Source organism: Carex rostrata, chromosome 1, assembly GCF_964058835.1.
Source record: "Carex rostrata chromosome 1, lpCarRost1.2, whole genome shotgun sequence".
NCBI lineage: Eukaryota > Viridiplantae > Streptophyta > Magnoliopsida > Poales > Cyperaceae > Carex > Carex rostrata.
The window spans coordinates 3,071,026-3,094,998 of NC_135918.1; the positions used below are offsets into that span (position 1 = coordinate 3,071,026).

General features: G+C 35.4%; 2 protein-coding genes across 4 annotated transcripts; one reads left to right on the top strand and one right to left on the bottom strand.

Annotated features, from left to right (window-relative positions):
• The first annotated feature begins 563 nt into the window (after positions 1 to 563).
• Positions 564 to 13,676, top strand: LOC144552077 (ATP-dependent DNA helicase MER3 homolog). 2 transcript variants are annotated; one of them, XM_078300173.1, is made up of 27 exons: positions 564 to 748; positions 1,077 to 1,180; positions 1,482 to 1,665; positions 2,124 to 2,285; positions 3,588 to 3,825; positions 4,332 to 4,368; positions 4,466 to 4,512; positions 4,793 to 4,830; positions 4,941 to 4,962; positions 5,453 to 5,665; positions 6,760 to 6,916; positions 7,232 to 7,283; positions 7,471 to 7,542; positions 7,811 to 7,926; positions 8,652 to 8,769; positions 8,841 to 8,904; positions 8,988 to 9,071; positions 9,401 to 9,526; positions 9,710 to 9,906; positions 10,219 to 10,407; positions 10,803 to 11,054; positions 11,144 to 11,193; positions 11,305 to 11,322; positions 11,410 to 11,492; positions 11,851 to 12,130; positions 12,542 to 12,585; positions 12,854 to 13,676. In XM_078300173.1, the coding sequence occupies exons 2-27, from the start codon at positions 1,101 to 1,103 to the stop codon at positions 13,363 to 13,365; spliced, it is 3,435 nt and encodes a 1,144-aa protein (XP_078156299.1). In that variant the 5' UTR covers positions 564 to 748; positions 1,077 to 1,100; the 3' UTR covers positions 13,366 to 13,676. The 2 variants fall into 2 exon arrangements, with proteins under 2 accessions (XP_078156299.1, XP_078156309.1); XM_078300183.1 differs by having other exon boundaries at positions 7,811 to 7,860.
• Positions 13,677 to 16,265: 2,589 nt separating this feature from the next.
• On the bottom strand, positions 16,266 to 22,672 carry LOC144552092 (Pseudouridine synthase family protein). 2 transcript variants are annotated; one of them, XM_078300195.1, is made up of 10 exons: positions 22,286 to 22,672; positions 21,774 to 21,830; positions 21,591 to 21,668; positions 21,167 to 21,220; positions 20,354 to 20,436; positions 19,750 to 19,849; positions 18,850 to 18,912; positions 17,865 to 18,107; positions 16,731 to 16,791; positions 16,266 to 16,616 (listed from the first exon to the last, which is right to left on the bottom strand). In XM_078300195.1, the coding sequence occupies exons 1-10, from the start codon at positions 22,538 to 22,540 to the stop codon at positions 16,519 to 16,521; spliced, it is 1,092 nt and encodes a 363-aa protein (XP_078156321.1). In that variant the 5' UTR covers positions 22,541 to 22,672; the 3' UTR covers positions 16,266 to 16,518. The 2 variants fall into 2 exon arrangements, with proteins under 2 accessions (XP_078156321.1, XP_078156329.1); XM_078300203.1 differs by lacking the exon at positions 18,850 to 18,912 and having other exon boundaries at positions 22,286 to 22,647.
• Between the last annotated feature and the right edge of the window lie 1,301 nt (positions 22,673 to 23,973).

Sequence of the window (23,973 nt, forward strand, 5' to 3'; positions counted from 1 at the left end):
GAAACATGAGCAAGAAAGTCAAGAATGCTGTTGGAGAGTGGATCCCGATCATAGAAGATGCCATTCCTTTGAACCAGTACATGCCACTGGAGCTAGTACCTTTCCTTTCGGATGTAGAGGTCTTTAGCCAGCAAGGTTTTGCTGCTGCCAACGTGTTACCGTAGTGGAAACTGAAGATGCTTCACCAATTTTGTCGTCTAGTCATACTTAGCCTTAGCCCAAATATTTTGTGGGTTAGTTTTTAGCAATTTTAGCATATTTTTGTTGCCTTGCTAATAGCAAGCTTTGGTGGTTTTATTGCATGTTACTCATTTTGTTTTGTAAAGAGTGATAATGAACTCATTAGGCTAAATAGATAAAAACTGGTCTTTGTAATTATTATATTTCAGCAATGAAATGAGCAATTTTTGCCTTTTTTAAAAAAAAAAAAAATTTCATTACGAAAAAAGTAGGTAATAAATGGCCCAGCCCAAAATTGTTTTTTCTCTCTCTTAAGCAGCCAGCCTACTTATTGACCATCGGGCCCCCACAAACCCCCCCGACCCGGCGAGAGCAGACCCATCTTCTTTCTTTTCTTCATCAAAACACACTTCCCGCCATCACCAAAACATCACTTCCGATCATCAATCAATCACATTTCACATCCACCTTTGCCTCTGCGAGTAAAAAAAGAACTGTAACAAAGTTGAATCTGAAGAATCAGTCAGTCACAAACAAACTAGAAGGAAGAATCGGCGTAACCCCGACGGTGAGTCTCTTCTGATTCAAGTGTTCTTCCTCCCAAAACGTGGTCAGTAGGTTTGGAAAATCGCTCAATAATCGGATCCGTGCTGATAGATTTTCCAAATCATCATAGCAACAATCGACCATTGCTTTCTATAGTAGAAGATTTTAATTTTTAAGTAAGGTGCTTCAAGACTGGCCACACTTCTCTCTGTCTCTGCTGCTCGTGAACTGTTTGATTAAATTCTTCATAGATTCTGGCTAGCGTCCGTGCAACAAGTAATAGCCTTACTGATATAGTATGCATCCTCTTATTTTGGAGAAACATTAATAAATTAAGTGTTATTGTGCAGGTTTTCTGTAAATAAGGCCGTGAAATGGGATCATTTAATGATCCTTACACTTTGAGATCGGTCTTAGAGTTGCCTGCAGCCTTTCGTCCTGTCTTTAATTTCAGGTGATTACATGCTGATACAATATTTATTACTATAATTATTATTATTTCTGAATCTGCAAGAACTGCTGTTCACACTGTAAGGGTTTTTTAAAACGAAACATTAAACACAATACAAGTATCCCACATATAACTTTTATGTTGGATCTCACAAAATATCTGAAGTCCAACAAGCATGCAAAACATACCTCCTACTTTTCAGGGACACTTTGAAAGGGCTATATGATATATTTCTAATTTAGCAGGGGTTACAGATAGAAAGCTCTTAACAAGTCTAATCTAATTATTTTACAATTGTACCCAGATATTTCAACTCTTTACAGAGCGAGTGCTTCTCAGTATGCTTCCTTTGTGACAAAAACATGGTTATATCAGCACCAACTGGGAGTGGTAAAACAGTTTTATTTGAGCTCTCTATTCTGAGGCTTCTTTCAAGATTCTTCTCTCCAGATGGAAGGTTTAATCATGTAAAAGGTGTTCTGAAAACGGTATGTTTCATGATACTTTGGTACCTCTAGTACAATAGCATCAGTTCAAATTGTACCTGACTCACTGATGAACTCCAGATTAACAATTTAACATGCTGGATGAACAATTTGGTGCATTCCATAGTACTTTAACTGATCTATAACAAATTATATGCCTTTTCAGTTGGCTCAAGTACTTATGATTGCCACCTGCTAGAAACACCAAAATGAAATAAAAACAAGCAAACAAACAAAAACAACATTAAGATTTTAAATAAGGTTTGGAAATTGAAGCATATTTCTGTAGTAGGTCACAAGTTCTATCAAAAAGGTTTATAAATCTCAGCATATATCTGCTCTGGTCATTGTGATACCTGACCTTTACCTTGCCTTATTTATTTATGTACTATTTATTAATTTATTTATTGTCTTTAAAGGGTTTTACTTGAAGTTTAACCATTTGAATTCTCTTGAAATAGATATATATAGCCCCTTCAAAAGCTTTGGTGCAAGAAAAAGTGCGTGATTGGAAGCAAAAATTCGGTTCATTAGGGATTAACTGCTTGGAGATGACGGGTGACAACGAGTTCTTCAACTTCAAGAGCATACAGGATTCTGATATAATTCTTACTACCCCTGAAGTAAACAATACCCTCTTTCTTGTTTTTCTTTGACTGAAGGTAAGGCACCAGTTTAGTACTATCTAAGAGAGGTGGCAAATGACCAGGTCAAGTTGGGTTTGAGTTAGGTAATCTTGTTCAGGGTTGTTATGAGTTCAGATCTAGTTAGGTTCTGGGCCACTTCGGTTGCCGAAAAGTGAACAATCTGGGATAGACATCAATTTGCGGGGAGGAATTGCAAAATTTATTCTGGACGCCAAAATTTTCCAATGTTCATACTGATGCTATGGATTTACGATGCCCATTTTTACTAAGAGGACGCAACCATTATACAGCATCCATTGATTTGTACGTACTGCCTAGGTTTAGCATCCTTGGTGGACACTGCTTATTTAGAGTGTCCCTGATCTGCTTTTGCCTTTCCTGCTATTTTCTCAAGTCAAATAAAAGGGGCAGGCAAGGTAGTATTCATTTCCATGTTGGCCAATCCATGTTTGTTTCCCCAGCACCCTTTCCCCTATCTTTACACCATATATTTTTTCCTTTTTTACAAAGAGAGTGGGAGAAAGCGTAGGAGAGAGCTTAAGTGCATAATATTTTGTGAATGCTACAAAATCTGCACATCCATAAAGACATCTGGACGCCAGCATCTTTCGAAATTCCTTCCCACTTGGCTCAGATATATCAATCAGACTGTTGTTGGCCCTAAAAAAAATTGGCCGGGAATGGGGCACTTACAGTTTGTGTCATATGGGATGGTGTTTAATAATGATTTTGTCATTTGTGGTCTGGATTCAGGATCACAATCTTTGTGATTTGGTTCATTTCAGTTTAGGGCCCCAAAATGATTGAAGTTGCATTTAGGCCTTTCTTGAGTCAGATCTAGTCATTCTGTCCGATTGTAGGCTTTGGATTTTTGGTTTCAAAGTACTCCATCAGATTGGGCTTGGATTAGGCTGGTCTGGAAAGTTCTTTTTATGTTCTTTTGTGTTTGGCTTATTTGGGAGCTGATGGCACTATGCTGAGAACAGGTTAAAGAGAAACATAAAAAAAGAGTTATACAAGTGTAGAAACCTTACAAAATAAATAAATAGATAACCCACATAAACATGAATGAGAAACATGATTTAAGCTGAAAAAAGGACCCCTTCTGGTGGGCTACCATCATATCCTACTGTGCTAGTTATTGCCATTGCGGTACAATACTAGCACATGCCGTAATCAGGGTACATTTAGATTTTTACTTACCCCAACAACTGTAATTGAAGGCTTTACAACCACACAATATCATTAATTGAACGCTTCTGTTCTTTTGTTTGACAGAAATTTGATGCTGTAACGAGGCATGGAGTGAGAGGAGGTGGTTTAAGTTTCTTTGGTGACATTGCGCTAGTGCTAATTGATGAGGTGCATTTGCTAAGCGACCCTCGGGGGGCTGCACTCGAGGCTGTTGTCAGTAGAGTAAAGATGCTTTCTAGAGTTTCTGGCATGTCCTCAGATCCCATCTCCACCGTTCGGTTCATTGCTGTTTCTGCCACTATTCCTAATATTGGTGACATAGGTAATATCAAGCAAGAAATCGATCTTTTGCAACAACTGCCAAATTCTTATTTTCAATATATTTTGGGAAACATCATCAGTTGTATTCATCTAATGGAAAACACATATTTCATGAATAATTGCAATTCTGTTCCATAACTGCAATGAGCTCGTTTTGTTTGTAGTTCTATAAAATAAAAGCAGAATGATGAATAGTTTAATGTTTCAAGTACAAAGTTCATGACATATGCTCAGATGGTTTAGACAAGTTAATATGAAAAATGTATAGGGGAAACTTTGTATACTTTTGCATGCTCATCCTGGGGATTTAACAGTTGTCTGGTACTTTCGCAATGACTAACATCTAACTTGGTAATAAATACATAAAAAATGTTGGTTTTTTTAATTAAAAATGTTGATTGGTTATGGGAATTTCTGGGGGAAATATCGTACTATGCAAAAGAGAACAACATATGATTAACTTCCATATTTAGATGTTATACAAATTCTATTTGGACACTATTGTAGGGGAATGGCTTCACGTTCCTCAGGAAGGAATTAAAAGGTACATTTGGAAACTCTCGTAAGGAAAGTGTATTTTGTTGCTTTTTGTACCTTTCTCTCCATTGTGGTCTTTTTTTTTTTGGTTACTTTCTCCACAGATTTGGAGAAGAGATGAGACCGGTGAAGCTGACCACAAAGGTTTTCGGTACGCTTTATGTACCTTATCCATTCAAGATTTCTAGAAGTATCTATTCGCCCAACTTACAGAAGAAGAATAGTATTGGACCAGGTCTGATTAGAAACCCAAAAGGCACAAAACACAAAATAACAATAGGAGGGTGGGAATGGCAATGATCTGTGAGAGTATGATATTCTAATACCCAGCTCAGTAGCAAGCCTCGTAGTTATGATCCTTCACTGCAAATCCTTTCACTTGTTTTATTAATACTTATTTTGTTTGTTTATTTATATTTTTATTGGTCCAGGTTATGCTCCAGCAAAAAATGACTTCTTGTTTGAGAAGGTTTTATTTTTTTTATGGCTTCTAAACTTGAGTTAAGTTTACCTGAGTTTTATTTTGGTAGTTACGCTACTTCTGACATCTACCTATTCTTTTTCAAAAACATTATGCAGAGGCTTCAGCATTTTGTTTTCGGTAAGCACATCTCGTCTACAAACTCTGAACATTCCTAGTCTAGTATATTTTATACATACAAGTGTTCATCCATGTCAACGTCTACTCTCCTTCACTAGTGATTAGGCATTAGTTTCATTATCATTTCATCATTTACTAGGTTTGTATTGACTTGATTTCCACTTCTTGTGCGAAGTTAAATGTGTACGTGGAACATGCTCATATGTGACCACTTAAGCAAACACCTGCAATGTAGAAGACTTCTATTGGTGTCTAAATATTTCTAAATTCTAATTAATGTGTATTTTGAAAACTGCACATAAATGATCACTTAACAAAATGTCTGGCACATGGCAGACTTTTATTTGTTTCTTATTATTTTCTAAGGTAGATACATTTTGAGGATTATCAGTATTAATATAGATGCAATTTGAATAGAACAACAGGAATGTACCACGTGTAGGGCATTTTTCTTTAATGTCTTCACACTGACCAAATGCGGAAATTGCAGATTTATTGATGCAAAATTCAAGAGGAAAATCAGCACTTGTTTTCTGTTCTACAAGAAAAGGGGCTCAGGAATCTGCACAGTGTCTCTCAAAAAGTGCAGCATCTCTTGCCTATTCAAACCCATTTATCAAATCAATGCAACAGAGGGAGAGTCTCAAGGAGGCCTCTCTCTCATGCTCTGACAAACAACTCCAATCTTGCATTGTTAATGGCGGTATGTACTAAAAACCCTGTAGGAAAATTTCCTTGCACCTGTTTCAAAGTCATCTATCATCTGCAAAATAACATACATGCCTATGCCTCCTTCAAAGAATGGAAAAATATGACATATTCCCGCCTCTCTTAAGTCCTAACTTCTAGAGAAGTACCATGCTTGGCCCCTGAAATTTAAGTTGAGCATTTTCTTTAAAAGTAAATCTGAGTCTGATGCAACCTGCTGGCAGGACAAAATACTCTGACATGTTCATATTGTAAAAGTTCAATAAAGCAATTAAATTGCTGGTGTTGGATAGACATTGAACTTTCTATATATTTCGGGATAGAAGCATGTAGCTTTGCATCTTGGATTTCTCAAAAAGGCCCCTAAATTCTGTAATCTGTTAGATGAACTTATGTTAATGACAATTGCAAAGGATTTCCTTGTTTGAAAGTTGAAAATAAGTTCCTACCATTTGCTAGGTTGTAATGTCCTTAATAATTTGAAGGATAATGAATAATCTAATGACAAGCTAACAATGGTAATTACGTTTAATCTATTTTTATTGATTACTATTAAATAATTATTCGCCACCAAGTATTTGAATAAAGGTTACAGAATTTCATAAAAAAAATTAGTTTACCATTATTCCATGATTAAGATATGAAGTACAAAATTATCAGATGTTGAGCAACTTTAGAACCTACTAATTTTCTCCAACAATACAAGGCCTATTTCAATTATTGAGAATTTAGGGCCTTATATGAAAGGTATGTCATGACGAGTTCGGATCTCCTAAAGTAACCCAATTTTTTAGTTTAGATCCGGGCCGTCAGATTAAAGGGGTCCCGTGCGCTCCACTTCGGGCCGGATTGGCCTGGATTTGAATCGGATGGACCGGATCTAAACTAAAAGGTTGGGTTACTTTAGGGGATCCAGACCCTGTCATGACCCCCTAACCCATACCCAATCTGACCTGGGCCATTCATGAATTCCAGACTGGACCCATCCTACCTGACACATCAGTTTAAATAGGTAGGGTAAGTGTTAAAAGGAAAGCTTCACTAGATTCTTTTATGAGGAAGCTACCAATTGACTTGTATATATGTCAGTTGGTTATCACAGTGGGGGCCTAGGTTTGAAGGACAGAAGTTTGGTTGAGCAATTGTTTCTCAAGGGTGATCTCATACTTCTTTGTACCACGAATACCCTTGCAATGGGAATCAATTTACCAGCACATACCGTAATCATCAAGTCTACTCAATACTTGTAAGTCATTCTGTCTCATGTTACGTTTGTGTTGTTCATCTACCTTCTTATAGGTGTTGGTTGTAAGAACCAGACCAGATGTAATAAATTTCATCACAAACAAAAGAAAAAATACGTACATGCAAACTCAATCGTCCTGTTGGGGAGAAAACAAACTTAATTAGTTGTGCCAGTGCAGTACTGCACTATGTACTGTTCTTGATATGCAGCATGCTTATTCACATTGTTTGAAGTAATAAATAACATAAGTTCCTTCAAAAAATAAATAAATAACATAAGTATTTCAATTGATATGGGGCAACTGTGCATGCGCAGCAACAAAGAAAAGGGTCTTTACTTGGAATACGAGAGGTCCATGATACTTCAGGTATGTTAAATTGGCTTCCTTATATTGTATTTTGCGTAGTAACACAATGCATTATAAATGCTGTTATTTCTCATTTTAAGACAAACTTTGAAAAAGCAGTATCATATGCTAATCTTTTGCAAGTGATTGTAGCTTTCAGTATTCTTCAAAGCATGATACTGAACCAATGCAATTAAATGTATCACAGATGTGTGGGAGGGCTGGTCGACCTCCATTTGATGACACTGGGACAGTTATTATAATGACCAGAAAAGAGACGGTACTGAAAATAGTTTTCATTCTTAGTCTCTTTTAAATTGAGTTAAATGTTAAAGAGAGAATTTGTTTAACTGTAAATACATTTCATAATTTTGTTTTCAGTTGGCAGCTTGAAATAAATCACTCAACCTTTTTGAAGAACAATCCTGAGAAAAAAAATAAAAATTGGAGCAATATTATAATATTTTGCCTTTGTTTTGTAATATCCGGGATTTACTAAGCTATATCTCAGTTACTTTTTACGCTCTTTCTTCTTTTGGTGTTAATAGGTTCACTTGTACGAGAACTTGCTAAGTGGATGTGAAATGGTGGAGTCTCAGTATGTATTTGGCTTGAACCTGACCCCTTTTTTAAAGCTGAAGTATCAAGTACTTCTAAGATTTATGTATAGCATTCTATGGCTGATCAGTAAATTTGCCAATCCCAGTTGAGATTTAATCTCTTATAAATAGTGATAGCTCGTCTAGTCTGTCTCAAAAGAATCCCTCAAAGTTTAACGGTGGGAAGATAAGAGCACTACATTAGAATGTTAATTGGTGAACTACTGATGATTCCCTACCAAATATAGTTGAAAAAATATATCCCCGCCATAAGTTGGATCCACCGTAAAAAGTTGGCCTCACTGTTGAATTGTTTTTCTTAAAGAAAAAGAGTTTGGCTTAGGTGCTATGGATAACATAAGGTCTTCCGTGCTATTGCCTCAGAAACCTATCGTATAAACTTCAAACGACGAATCCAAACCGTTAAAACCGATGAAGTCAAGTTCACTTGATATTGATGCGTTTACATGTCAAATTTATAATTTTTTTAGTTCACTTGATATAAAGTCAAGCGGCAAAAAAATGATGAATTTTAAGTTAATTTAATACATTCATTTTCATCATTTTTTTTACCACTAGACTTTATACCAAATGAACTAAAATTTTTATAAATTTGACATGTAATCGCTTCAATAATGAAGTACATCGGTTTTAACAGTTTGGATTCGTCCTTTGAAGTTTATATGATAGGTTTTTGAGGCAATAGCACGGGATGTCCTATGCTATCCATAGCACCTTAGCCAAACTCCAAGAAAAATACAAGATAAATCCTTCTAACTATTGTTTTCAGGTTGCTTTCATGTGCAATCGAGCATCTGAATGCTGAGATAGTTCAAATGACAGTCTCTGACATAAGCTTGGCTATAGAGTGGTTGAAGTGCTCTTACCTTTATATAAGAATTAAGAAGGCATGTCACTAATCTATTGCTCTTTTATACTGAGAAAATTATCATCAATAACATAATTTAATCATGAGCAGAATCCAGAGAATTATGGTATCAAAAAAGGGACGCCACGTGACCGCTTAGAGAAGCACCTACGAGGTAACTCAATACTCGTAATTATTTATATAGACGCATAAAAATTAACTTTTGTATTTGGTAAACCTATTGCTTTTTTTTTTCAGAAATATGCGTGCAAAAGATACATGAGCTATCAGACTATGGGCTGGTATGGACTGATGAGGATGGGTTTCTTCTTAAACCATTAGGTACCTGAACAGTAAAATTATGTGACTTCATGGTGCCTTTTAATGTGTATACAATTTTGCATGGAATTCATCTGCTTCATTAACGTTGCACAATGCATCCCTCTTAAGTGCCTTCTGGTTCTAGGTGGCCTTTGAGGTAAAAAGGACTGAAAAGGAAAAGGTGTAAGTACTACTCTTAATATAAACAACCGACAAGCCTCAACAAACAAATCAATCATGATTATTAAAAGAAATACCCTTGTTTTTTGAAGGTTACTGATAGTAATCAAAGTGACCCTTTATTCAAATAATATCATCATAAACAGTTCCAATAATACTTTGCATTACAGACCCAGGGAAAATGATGACAAAATATTACCTGAAATTTGACACGATGAAGCTGATTGTAAAAGCACCTGGCAGTAGCAGCTTGGAAGATGTGCTTCGTGTCATCTGCCACTCAGCTGAGATTTCTTGTATGCCCTTTTAAATTCTGGACTTGCTTACCTCGTTACCTTTTACCTGTCTGGAACCAGACATTTCAGTTCCAAATATAAATTTCTCAAATAAAACCCCAATTAACAGGAATTATCAATCAACACTGAAGATAATTCAAGTTCGATGTATTTTCTTCGTATAATTTTTTGGTTTATACATAGGGATCCAACTGAGGAGAAATGACAAAAAGATTTTAAATTATATACACACCGACAAAGAAGGCAGACTTCGCTTTCATGTCCTTGCTGAAAATGGCAAAAGAAAGAAGCGCATCATGACAAGAGAGGAGAAAATTTTTGTCCTTGCAAATGACTGCTTGACTGGAGACCCATTAATTCAGGATCTATCACTATCGCAGGTTAATTTTTCATTCTAATTGAATTGTTGAAATCCTAAAAGAGATTTGGCTTCAGTGTAGGGATTATGGCTAAGAGGTGGAAGAAAAAAGAGGAAAAAAGGGCTAGTGTGAAATACCATTTTTCTGTTTCAGAATGAAATAACTAGGAGGCAATGAAAAAGGCAATAAACAGAAGAGCAAAAATTAGAATTAATCACAGACCCCAAAGACATTAAAAGATGAATAAACTATACAATAATAGAGGTAATAAGAATCTGTACTGGTACAGAGTGTGTTTCTGTTTATTGCCATAGCTACTTGTCCTGCAAGCAGGAGGCAGGCTCACTGTGTGCAAATGGATGCCGCATAGCAAAATGCATGAAAGAATACTTCATATACAGAAAGAGCTACAAGGCAGCTATGAATTCAATGCTTCTTGCTAAGTGTCTTTACCAGAAGTTATGGGATAACAGCCCATTCTTACTTAAGCAACTACCTGGCATTGGAATAATTACTGCTAAGGTTTGTCTGCTCTTGATCTTACTCTGTTTTGAGATAATATCCAGGTGAAAAATGAAAGAAACCTTTTTGGCAAAACCAGCATTATATGAATGAATGTCCTGGCTGGCATATATCTCAAGTTTGGTATGGTGTTCTCTGGAAAATCGGGTGAAGATAAGCTTTTGAAAAGGAGAAGTGATACAGAATAATGAAGCAAAAAAGCATGCTAACTAAAACAAAATAGATTATCAGCCAATTGTAACAACAAAATACATATTGCCCCACTCAATAGCACTTGTCCAAAAACAGTAAGCTGAAGATGGTCTTCTTGTCAACATGTGGGTCTTATTTGTCATAATCTAATATTTGGGGATAAGAAAAATATATAAATTAAAAATAATTACCTCCTATTTCAGGCACTACAGTCAGCCGGAATTTCTAACTTTGAAAGCTTAGAAGCAGCTGATCCAAGAAAAATAGAAATTTTAACTGGACGTAATTACCCTTTTGGGAACCATATAAAGGAGTCATTGCTCTCACTACCTCCGAAGATTGCAATACATGTAGAAGATGTTGCGATTAAAAAAGGGGGTATACCTAAAGTGGCTGTTACATTGACCCGCTTGGAAAGGGTGTACAAGTCGAACAAGTATCATTATGCAGACATGGTAACCTCTCCCCCCATGTCAAGTTGTAGACTATTTATCTTTGAGTTTCGCTTGATCTTTTCTATATATTTCCTTTTTGTATTTTGTAGGTGGTTGGTTCTGAGGAAGATAATACAATCCTTTTTCATGAAAAAATTAGGTAGTTCTCCAGGTTCTGACTTGTTGATAATTGTGATAAATTTTCATGATGAAATTTTGTTTTCTTCATACTAACATGGTTACTCTACTTCTTTTGTTATTTTGTTTGAAGGGCCGAAGAATTTTCCAGGTATTCTCAACATCTGAAACTTTTATTGGAGCACGACTTTACAGGTTCTTTGAAAACTCTAAATTGCATTCACAATTTGTTTTGCAGTCCCTATTCCTTCATTGTTGCAGTGCCATGCCCCCATAATGCAAGGGTGACTTTGAAGATTCACCTAGTCTACGAAGAATATGGTAGCTTTCATGTCACGTGTTACCATTTTATATTATTTATGGCATACATGTCATGATCAGCACCGATATACTTGATCCATACTTGTTAAATCTCAGTTTCATTTCTGGCTTGCTCCTTTTGTGGGCTTAAAATGGATTCCATTCGAGATTATTTATCTTCATTTTATTTTGGAAAGAAAGCTTGATTAAGTCTTAAAGCTCATCTTCCTTGTCATACACACTGCTCCAATCAATAAAAGAAAGCAAAAATGAAAATAAATGTTCGAATGGGCAGCATGCTAGATGTGGATGTACTGATGGTGCTTATATTTGTGTTTTGAAACTTGAGACACTTGAATTTTACCCCTCTATATTGTAGTTGGTCTCGATGTGCACACAAAGCACACAATAAGTTGCAAACCGAACTTGGCATATGGAGTTCAGAAATTTGAAGAAACCACAGCCTTCGACACTCTCTCAAAGGATATCTGTGCAGTGAGCCCCCAGGCAACTCGAATTACTGCAACTGCAGTTGCTTCAAAACCCAATCCACTTTCCAAGGAAGTTTTTGTCATAGAGGATGATGAATTCACCATCCCACAAGACAAAGCTTGCAAGGTGGAGCTACCTGTAAAACCAACCTACAATCTGGCAGAAATGTAAGCATTCTAATGGTTACTGTAATGTATCATTTATTTTTAAATTTCTTGGGGCCATAATCAGGTATACTCTTGAAGACTGGGATAAATAAAGCATGTCAAATGTACTAAAATAAAATATAAGTTTGGTTTCACCCAGCAGCGATGGGATTCACCTTTTTGTGAAACAGATTGCCCGATATTGAGAGAAGATGTTGTTTGAGTACACAAGTCACAGGCAGGTTTTGGATCTAATTTGGTGCAGGGTAGAAGTAACACCTACTTTTATGGGGATATTTTTTTTTTCTCATATTAGTGGGTTTTTCCATGTGCATATTTGCATTTTTTTATAGGACAAGCATTAAATCTTTATCATTTCTATGTTATTCTCTTTCATACTTAATTTTGAAATTGTATAATTGTTGCTGATAGGGAGGGTCCCAGCTTTGATCTGATACTGGACGAACCGACTGAAGGTAATTAAAACATTATACTATCTCATGCCTTATTTTTGTTCCAGTTGCAATTGTAATTACAATCCACCTACTGAAACTTCTTTTGTTGATCCTTTTCAAATTGTAGAGGGTTGTAAGAAAAGTAAATAACAAAACTTGGCAGATTAATGCGGAACCTACCGGCCCAATCCCCCATCTTCACAAAAGAAAAAAAAGAAAGAGATTGTTCTGTAATGCAAATCTCTCTCTAATGTATCAGAGGATAATCATCTCTCCATTTTTTTGATAGATATCACTGAGACTGTTCCACAAGAGGAGCATCCTGAAACAACAGAAGGCAAAAGCACCACAAAAGAAACAATATTTGATCACATTCGCAAAAAATCTCTTAATTTCCCCACTTTAACCCTCTCCAAATCCATGGATTGCTCTTATGAACCATTACTCCTTAAAAGGAGAAAGATCGAACAAAACCCAATTGAATTATATGCTAAAACTAAAACACAACTAGATCCAGAACCTTCCAAGGTGCAACCAGAGAAATTTAACAACTGGCAAATGGACAGTTCTGAAAAGCACATAGATTGTAAAGTTGCCAGCAAGTCAAGTTTCTGCGAGTCAGGTAAAAAGAGTGCTTGGGATGATATTATTGGATATTTTCAAGGGATGGACCCCTCCAAAGGTGTGATTTCAGCACCACCCGATGTCAGTTCTCGAATGAAAGATTACTGTCGGCATATCACAGTCGATGAACAAGGTCAAGAGTGCTTTAAGAGTGTATTTACATTGCTCTTTGAGTAAAAGGCGTCTTTTTCCCAAAATTCCTCGCTCATTGGCTTAGAAATCACACAACTGATTAGAATTCCGTTTATAATACTAATGCAGGACCCCTCAAAGAAAAAAAATGAAAAAATAGAAATACTAATGCAGGACATGTATAGTCAGTCCATTTTGCTCCCTTCTTATGTTCAACTGATCTTGAGTCCAGCGATTGAATAGAGCTTTTGAATTGTATACATGTATGGAAATAATTGTATATACTGCAGACATTGGATGCTGTTGGCTCACTTAGGTGTCAAATAATACAATTCGAATTGTCGTTTATAACACAATTCGAATTGTATACGTGTATTGCATGTATTCCACTGGGATGTGAATTACTTAGTTGTCAAATAAAATGAGAATCGTGTTATAGTTGATTGATTTAGGTTCTGTATAAAAAGAGAACAGGTACAGAGCATAGTACAAGATTTGCGAATATAAAGATTCGGATTATAGCACTGCATGAATGAATGGGCGTATAATTCAGGGATTCGTAAATTATTTATGAAATGAATTTAACGTACAATATGCACTTTTGTGCCGACTAGTTCACAGCTTCCCGCGACGTCGTTCTGGAAGTAGATCGATTTATGACCTTTAACCGTATTTTTTTTTTTTTTGTATATTTACTAATATATGTAGAATGCACAAGGTCCCAAAACAGATGGGAATCAATCAATGACTTAAATCCTTGTTCCGTATTTTATCGACGAGAAAACAACACATTTTTTACATACGTGCCCTGATAGTACAAGTATTTGGTCGTTGCCACATAAGCGGTCAGGTTGTTACCTGCATTACAGTACCTAACTAGTCCTGTCAGTTTCAGTCTCACCGTCCGGTTTGATCAGTCCTTCTTTCCTTTCCAATTCTAGTTAGTTACTGCTATAAACGAAAGCAAGGGATACTAGTAAGTTCATTAATGCAAGTAAGAAGAGAACTTTGAGATAGAGACTATTAAGAAGCCAGGTTACGGAAGATGAAACACTAACCAAAGCAAGAAGAGTCATTAAAAACCAAGTTCATAGAAGTGGAAGTCCTTTTAGTCGTCTCGAGGTTGACGAGATGATGGATAAAAACAGGATCAAAGAAATGGATAGGAAAGCATCAGAGATAGATCGATGTCTTTCACTACGTTGCAAGCGCTAAGAGACTATAAGGGAGTGTTAGCGAGCACAGTTCATTATACGTAGTATTTACAATAAGAAAGTAGCACTCGCCGGAAAAGTCTTCCAACTAAAAACTCTTTTGATTGGAAAGGAGAGAAAAGGGACTATTCAAGCAGTCGTTCCACCCGACCAACAATCAAGTCCGGTCCTTTAATACCGAAATTTTTATTTATACCATGTTAAAAAAAAAGACATATTTTGGAGGATTTCGAAAAATACTAGAACCATCAATTTAATGTGTGACTCTATTCTTGAAGAGAGGAGTGCAGATTGACTTGGCAACCTCCAAAAACTCAAAAATGCATTGTAATATGAGTGAGTCTATGGTACTATGCATATCACGGGTTGTTACCATGCTACGGTTCTATATTCGAGTTTTCAAATCCTAACGGTCGATCCGAACCGTTCATCTTGTTCTCCATATTAATATGTGTTTGGAGACTAAATTTTACATTTTTTGAATTTTTTTTACTATTTTTTTAGATATTTAGAAAATCATTTGATCTGAAAATTCTGGACCATCCAAAAACAGTGATTTTCAATAAATCTAAAAAAATAGTAAAAAAAATTTCAAAAAATGTAAAATTTGGTCTCCAAATACATATTAATATGGAGAACAAGATGAACGGTTCAGATCAACCGTTAGGATTTGAAAACTCAAATATAGAGCCATAGCACAATGCCAAATCGTAATATGCATAGTACCATAGACTCACTCTTGTAATATTAAATATATTTAGTTTTTTGAGAGATTTCCAAATCAATTCACCGCAAGAATGGAGCCGTATATATTTTTTGAAATCCCCATAATTAACGTGTTTAGTTTATTTTATTTTTTTAATATTGACGTCATTAAATTTTCATCCATTTGAGAAATTCCGAAATCAGAAAACACCGCCTCCTGCTACAGGTGCCAAAATTATTGTTCTCCAACCTCGTCCACCGCACGAAGACACCCTACGGATGGAGTTTCCCCTGACAACTCGAGTACTTCAACACCAAGTGAACATATTTCTTTCATTTCCAGTAAAGGTTCACCGTTGCATGTGCTTCAAAATCCTCATTCATTTATTTCAGCCGAAAAAAAATCCCCTAACCTCATACCCCATACCAACATCTCAGCAGCCAAGTCTAGGTGCACTCTTGACTTATTTTTACTGGATGCCTCTACTAATTACTTTTAATATCTTCCTTTTATCCAAATTCAACCATAATCAGCTCGCGTTTTATATGATATTTTACTCTTGTTTCGGTCCAACTTCATTTTTGTTCTGTTGACTCCTTTTTAGAGTTGCTTCCATTGGCAATTTTGGTAAGAAATTTTAAATTTAATGTGTTTTGTACGGGATTTTACTCGTAAAATTAAAGATATTTTCGCATAAAATTCATAGAAAATAAATTATTCACAAATTTACTCCTATTATGTTCGAATCGTACACCTTACTGAGTTATTTCAAAATTCAAACTAGTCACTATGACAGCCTGGGCAGTTCTGAAGTTATGCTTTCTATGTTTCATCCAAAACCTAGTTCGACTGTATAACCCAAATACACAAGAAATTTATTTTCCACAAGCCCAACGCCAAGAGATTCTCAACTATGTTTCTTTTGAAACGAATCTATCATTGGTTCATTACTCTGTATTTGCATTACTGTACTCGCGTGTACAAAAACAAAACAAAAATAACAGTTTTTAGAATTCAAATTGATGTATATAATTGGAGAATCTCACCCACTGGAAACGTCACTACATACCCATAAGCCTTCATAAGAAACAAAAATAAGATAGTATAATGAAATCTGCAGGAGCTAGGTAAACTAGAAGAACTTTATGACAGATATAATAGACCTAATTACAATGAAAAACTGTTTTCAGATACAAAAAGATAATGAAACACTAAATTTCAAATATGGAGAATTGAAGAATAAAATTCACTAAGATACAGTTGAATTGATAGAAAAGATCATGGTAAATCATATTTGACATTACCAAGATAAAGCCCACATCCAGGTGCCATAGGACTTGCAACTGTTACTGTTTTTGCATCAAGTATCCTCTCCACTGCAATTTTTAACAATCCTATTAAGCTCATTCTTATCGCCACATAAAGGACAAGAAACAATACGCGTCAACACAAATCAAAAAAAGAGAGACCAAAAGAGAGAAATATCAAACCATCACTAACTGTTAGGTCACCAGTTCCAACAGATTTCAGAACTCCAACCATCAACCTCACCTAGATGATTAGAGAAAAGGACAAACATAAGAACCAGCCAATGCTGAATATATGTGAGGATGATACGAATACCAAGGCAACTGTGAGTACAATATTATCTGGAATAAACACAAGCAACAGTAAGATAAGTAGCACGACATATCAGTAGTACCTGCCATTTAAATGCACTTTTTTCCCTTCTTTTTTTCCGGTAATTTAAAATAACAGATTTCAAGGAAATGATAACAGAAAAAAAAAATTAAAATAGTAAGACTGAAGCATTGCTTCAGTTCGGACAAACATGAGCAATGGTACAGTACACGTCATTTTCCCAGCAAATCAACCAGACCCCATTCAGTCGTGAAAACTCCTTTACCCAAACGGTAACCTACAGTATTTGCTTGAAGAAGATTTGCAAGATAACAACAGCATTATACCACTATTCAGGTAGGGTGTTCTTTTCTAATTTATGAATTGAAGTGAACCCAGCTGTAGCAGCTAATTTAAGGGAAAATGGGAACCAAATGGCACCATTGTTTTCCTTTGAAACGGTCTGATTTATGAATTGAAGTGGGTTCAGCTGTGGCAGCTAATTCAGGAGTAAAAGACAAGCAAATGGTGCTATTGCTTCCATTTGAAGCAGTTTGATTTATGGATTTAAGAATGCTTAGCAGTGGAATCTGAATGACACCATTACTTCCATTGGAAGTCCAACTTGTGAATTGAAAATAGGCCCAGCTGAGGCAGCTGATTAGGGAAAAGGGCAACCAAATGACACCAAATCTTTCATTTAAAAGCGTCTGATTTATGAATTGCGTGGGCCCAGTTGTGGCAGCTGATTTGAAAAAGACAACCAAATGGTGCCATTCATTTAAAATAGTCTGACTATTAAGCAATGCTCTCACTCTTACGACTATTTGAAAAAATTTCCTACCATTACCAGTTGCAGAATTCTCATTTTCTGGTCAAAACATACAGCACAATTAAGCTAATTAAGTAAGCCATAAACTAATCAGGAAAGATAAAAATAAAAATAATAAAACAATAACAATAAATAAAATCAGAGGGTATGGCATTGAGATGGTGACAAACACCTGATGGTAAAGGAAGGACCGAGAACGTGCAGTTACTACAAAGCAGCGGTGCCTCAGTCGGTGGCCAAATTCCCGTCCATTCTCACTCTTTACAGTCTTCGCATCAGAAGAAGTAGAGATCCTTCTAGAAGTATCCAAATCCAGTAATTCTGTAGCAGATCGCTCCATAATAGATGGGAAATATAGGGCTGGGAGTATTTCGGTGACAGCAAGTTCTTCTAGTGTTCTCATTGGAGAGTTTGCCTGCATAGATTTAAAGTTTAAATTGTACTTCCAAATACAACCAAAAAATTTAGTATTTTTTTCAGATTTCAATTTAAAACATAACAAGGCGTACTACTTTGCATATAACACCCAACCTAGTTATTATGTAATGCTATAGGTAACTTCCATAATTAAATAATAATACTTTTCCCTTTCCTTGCATTTACAAACCTATTTGTACTTGTATTAAACTTTTTTTTTCTTTTCCTTTTGTATTTCTAGTTTTGCAGATTTACATCAGCGGCTTACACAAATGACTAAGTTGGAACTAAGTTAGTGCTAAACACAAACACGAGAAATACTGCTGTCATTTGACATGGTAATAATGTAGCATGATGTTTGCAGAGAAGTTCCATAATCTCTAGTTAAAGAGCTATTTTAATTGTTTCTCCAGTTTCCACTTTATTTTTCTTGCTTTTATTCTGGGAAAGCAGTTTAATTCATAAATGTATTGTCTAAAAGAAGGTTTCGACAGTCTCTACTCGCATACGAATTTTTGCCACCACGTCCAGTACCGCCATGTCACATGAAATAGGTACAGACAACAAAGTAGCAGCATGTGCTGAATGGAACAGACTATTGTAGCACAATATGGTATACAATTTCTGTTTTTCTCAAGCTTAGAATCTCATCCAATTTATCAAATGAACTTTCCAAATTTTTAGAAGTGTTAATTGTTCAGGGGATCAAAACTTAAAAAGTATAGGTAAAAAAAAGCAACCTGGCACCCAGCTGCTCTGAAGGAGCTAAAATCATGATGCCCAACAAGTATGCTGCTTGCTCTCTGCACCAAAACTATTATCAAATAATAAGAGAAACCAGGGAAGCTTTGAAATACCCTACAATGTCAACATAATGCGAAAAAACCTTCTTTTGCAGTGTTTTCAAAACACCCCCAAAATCACATTATCCCATGTCAGAACTTGAGCCTCTATTTTCAGGGACAAAAGAGACCTAATATTCACAAATGGATACTCCAATCTAAAACCTCCCTTCTAGCCTATACCACACTCATAGCATCCACTAAGTCTTGCTTGTTTGTGTCCTTAATGTTACATTAATTCTCAAAATTAACAACATTAAAAAAAATATAATGTAACACTGTTTGCATAATTACAAACTAATTAGGTTTATGTGGCTTTAGTTTGGCTACTGTAAACCGAAAGTCACAAACTTTTGTGAACTCACTTTTGTTTACGTAATTACTTGTCATAAATCAAAATCAGAATTCCAAACGACAAATCCAAACCATTGATATTGTTCAACATAATAAGTCACACATGTCATAACTTTTAGATTTAAGAGTTCATTTTGTACTAGATCAAGTACCCAAAATTAGACACTTTCACTGCAGTAAATTTGGTACCTTGATCTATTGATATTCGACAAAGGAACTCCAAACTTTCTGGATTTCAAGGTGCATGCATCGGTTCTAATAAAGAACTAGATCAATGGTATAGATTTGTCATTTGAAAATCCAAATTAAAATTAATAAATGTAACAAAGTCCAAAACAGTTTGTAACCTAAGTTTGCATTACAGAAAATTTCAAACTATGTAGAATTTTTCAAAAAGAGCTGTAAATAAATGAGAAAAATGGTAACCAAGAAGAAGAAGTGAACCTTCATAGCTGTGATATCTAGATCCTCAGGTACATGCCAAGCACGATTCTTTTCAAATGCCGATAAAGGCTCTGGACCAGAAAGAATCCGGTAGTGGTACCTTCAGAAAAATAGAATAATTTTAAGGGTGAAATATTTTTTGCCAATTAATTATTTTTTGTTGTAGATGCACTGTTTGCGGTCAGTTAGGGGGTTTAGTTGGGATGCTTATAAATGAGAAATGTGAAGGTATAGAATTTAAATTTTGCCTTAGCAAGAAAATTTGGCAAAATGCAAAATTCTCCGTATAAATTTTCTTAATTCAAATTGGCCCTTGAACATAGTTTCTTCCAAATGTTCCTAAAATATATCAAAGACAATGAGCAATACCATATTTATGATAGGGGCCAACTAAAGCAATCGAAGTACAGGACAAGCAATGAGCATTAATATGTTGAACTTATCAACGAAGAAGGGAAAAAAAAAAGGTGTAGATGCACTAGTTTGTTTACCTCCATCTTTATAAAAGTAAAGGTCATATTAAACCAAAATGAATAAGAAAATAAGGCCTCCAAGAAGAGTGTTTCACTTAAAATTTTGTTTGTATGTTGAAGGTGGTACCTACGTGCGCTCCAGAGCCTTGTAACGAGCATGAAAATCGGGTGGAACACATCTCACATCTGTCACCGTTATGTCACCTTCATTTTTCTACAAGTAAGCAAAAGGAACCTTCAAGAGGTAGAACGAAGCATTTGTTCAGAAAAAAATAATAACAACTGAAAGCTATTAACAGAACGCCGAATTGCAACAGCAGTTATTATTACTTTCAGACTAGGCAGATCTCAACTAAGATAAAGTCTGCACAGAAGAGCTCCACACATTTCAGTACAAAGCCTCAAAATATGAAGTATACCTCTACAAAAATGAAAACAAGATATCCTCTAACAGAAAATAGACCCACATATACCCTCCAACTGTCTTTAAAAAATTTCCATGTTTGCATAGGAATAAACAGTGAGGAGCTATGGTAATTGGTAAGTATGGACATTTTCCAATTATGGGGTAAAAAGAGGAGTACCAAAACTGTTCCATGTTGACAGGAGGTATATGTTGATTTCCTTGTATTTTTCTGACAAAAAAAAATGCTTCTTGTTTTGAGCGAAGGCATTCAAGTCATCTTTTAAATTTGACAGGGGTCAACATGGAAGTTTCCAAAAGTACTAAAGCCAGAGCAAATTTTTAACCAAGAGTACTAGCATAGTGTGGATCTGGTATCAACTGACACGTACCAGTACATTTACATGGATTGTGATCCTTGTTTATGCGGATGTACTTTTATAGATTTGAAATGCGGACCGAAGCAACAGTGACACTCAAACTTCAGGATAGAAAGAATAGATAAACTGGTCTATACTACTACAAAAAAGTAGAAAATCACCTGCAAGAAATGATTGACAGCTCGTCTTACTACTACTGGTTCATGAGGCGGTAACTACAAGTAGATAGCTCACTTAACATTGAAAATAATAATAAGGCAATATGTAAAGAAAAATTAATACCAAAACCCTTCAATTCCAGCCTCCTACGTGATTAGAGTTTTACTCCTTGGAATAAAACTTACATTAAACACTTAACAGGACAAGAAAAAGTTAAAGGGAAAAAAAAAAAGATTGTGAAAACTACTACCAACCACATAAGCATATTTGACATAACATTGTGCCTAGAGAAGCATCTGGGGTATTTTTTATTTGTAAAGGTAAGCAGAAATTCCAAAATTATGCCGAGGGGCATAAATAATTAAAAAACTGTCATAATTGTATAATAGTGGACAAAGATAAAAGGAAAAAATATCATAATAGTACCACTTCACCGGGCTTTCTTTTGCTGATTCGCTCCACATCAATGTGGCATACATTTGACAAAGCATGAACTCCCGCATCCTAAATGTAGGTTCATAACACATGAATGTCATGTTTTTCTAATCAATACAATTCACAGATAGTAGAAAGGTAAGTCCTGACTTGAAGTAAGAGCTGAGTACTTACTGTCCGGCTAGAGCAAACAACAGAAACAGGCTGCCCAATAAACTTCTGAAATGCCTCCTAAGTAGACCATAAAATTAATAAAAAAAATAAAAAAACATCAGCCTAATTATCCGATTTGATAGCTTTATACTAATTAACAGTGTTTTATCCCTCTCATCCTATTCTTATGAGCTGAGTACTTAGGGTATGTTTGTTGTAACTTGTAACTTTCACAGCTCATTTAGGAATAACCCTTCAAAATGCTATGCTGATTCCCGTCTCTACAGCTGCCAGATAAAGGTAAATTGCTCTTCTAGTTTTCTATTATCAACACCCACTTTAAATATTCTCGGAAGTAATTAAATCTGCCAACTAATTGTACATTCTAGACAAAATATTCACGCACAGCAGCTGTGAATGTCTTTCTTGTGAACCATGAGAACTAATTATGCGAATCTGTTAAAAAGTTACTTAAATGGTTCAGTCTTATATCCATGACAATTGTGCCCCACAAGTCCACAACAGGTGCATACCTCGAGAACACCAACGACGGTGCGAAAAGCGGGTTGTTTCTGTGACCCTGAAAAGAGGGTCCCAATGTACTCCACCGCCACGAGGTATCTCTGCAATCCAGGGTTTCTCTGGCCCATTGCAATCTCCGATCGTTCGTCTGGAAGACGTGGCGGTTCTGATTTGGGTAGCTTTGAGGGCCTCGAGGTGTCAGGAGAGAGGCTCCGCTGTCGCTTAGGCGGAGAGAGGTGGCGATCCGCTTCCCCTTCGTTGCTCATAGTGGCATTACAAAGGTTGCCAGAAGAGGGTTTTAGCTGACTAGGGTTTTAGGGATATTACGACTTAATAGAGTGAGACTGGCTCGACGAACTTCCGTATACAACTATGAAAAGTCGGGTCCGTTTGATCACTGTTCGGCAAGATTTACTAAGCTTTTTTTAGCCGTTTAATTATGTTAAACATCTATTCTTTAATTAAGGTCACCTCATTTATTTATTTTTGTCCGGATTTTAATTATTTATTCGGATCTTAAGACATCTTTATTCTTCTTTTAGTTTCCTTAGCTATCGCCTACGAATTAGGATAACCAAACATCAGTTCTTTAAATCTCCTTAAAACTTAATCGAATTAAGAGATGTCGTCGGACAGAATGTGAAGAAATTGCTCTCTAATACAAAAAGGTACACTACGACCGTGTGACGTGTAACCGGATACTTAACGACGAGAATGATTGTTGATCACGTGGCATCATAATTTGTGTATTGTATGTTGTAACTACTCGCATACCTTATCATTATCAAAATAAAATGATACAGTACAACACGACATGCAAATTGATCTAATCACAGTATGATACTATAATCAAGATAATATAAAAATATATATTATTATTTATCTCAAATAACAATTCATATTTCTAAACAATAAATAAACAATAAATTTAAAACTTATATATACTTTTTTACAACAATATGGCTTTATTTTTAGGGGAAATTTCACGTATACCCCTCAAAAACTTCAATATTACGTATTTCCCCCTCTAAATTTTAAAATTACATATTTCCCCCTTTAAACATCAAAAACTCACATATTTATCCATTTTATTGTCTTTTATATTAGAACACATTCTAAATTTATAAAATAGTATGGCTAATATAACATCAGTGTCATTTCAGTCCATATAATACCAACTCCAAAACCTATCAAATCGAGTTCAAATGGTGAATCCAAACCGTTCAAACCGATCTACTTCATTAGTTGTGCATTTACATGTAAAATTTATAAGTTTTTTAGTTTATTTGATGTCAAGCGGTCAAATGTTCGAGTTTTTAAGTTAATTTTAATACATTTATTTTTTGCCGCTTGATTTGATACTAAAATAACTCGAAAATATAAAAAGTTTGCATTTATTTCTTCTATGAATTAGCGTATTATTCTACTAATTCAATCAAAAGTTAAGTTAGCTCACTATCTTAAATTTGAGTTAGCTCACTATTTTCACTAATTTAAGCCTTCATCCAAATGCACCCTAAATTTTTTTTTTTTTTTCTGATATTTTTCTTACTTGAACTTACTTAAAGTTTGAAGGAAAAAAAATTACACATGACTAATGTGATGTAACATGATCAAATACACCACGTTTTGTTACAGACTTACAGTTATTGGCGAATCTATGTTGAAATTGGAGCAAGCAAGTGCCGATTTTTTTATT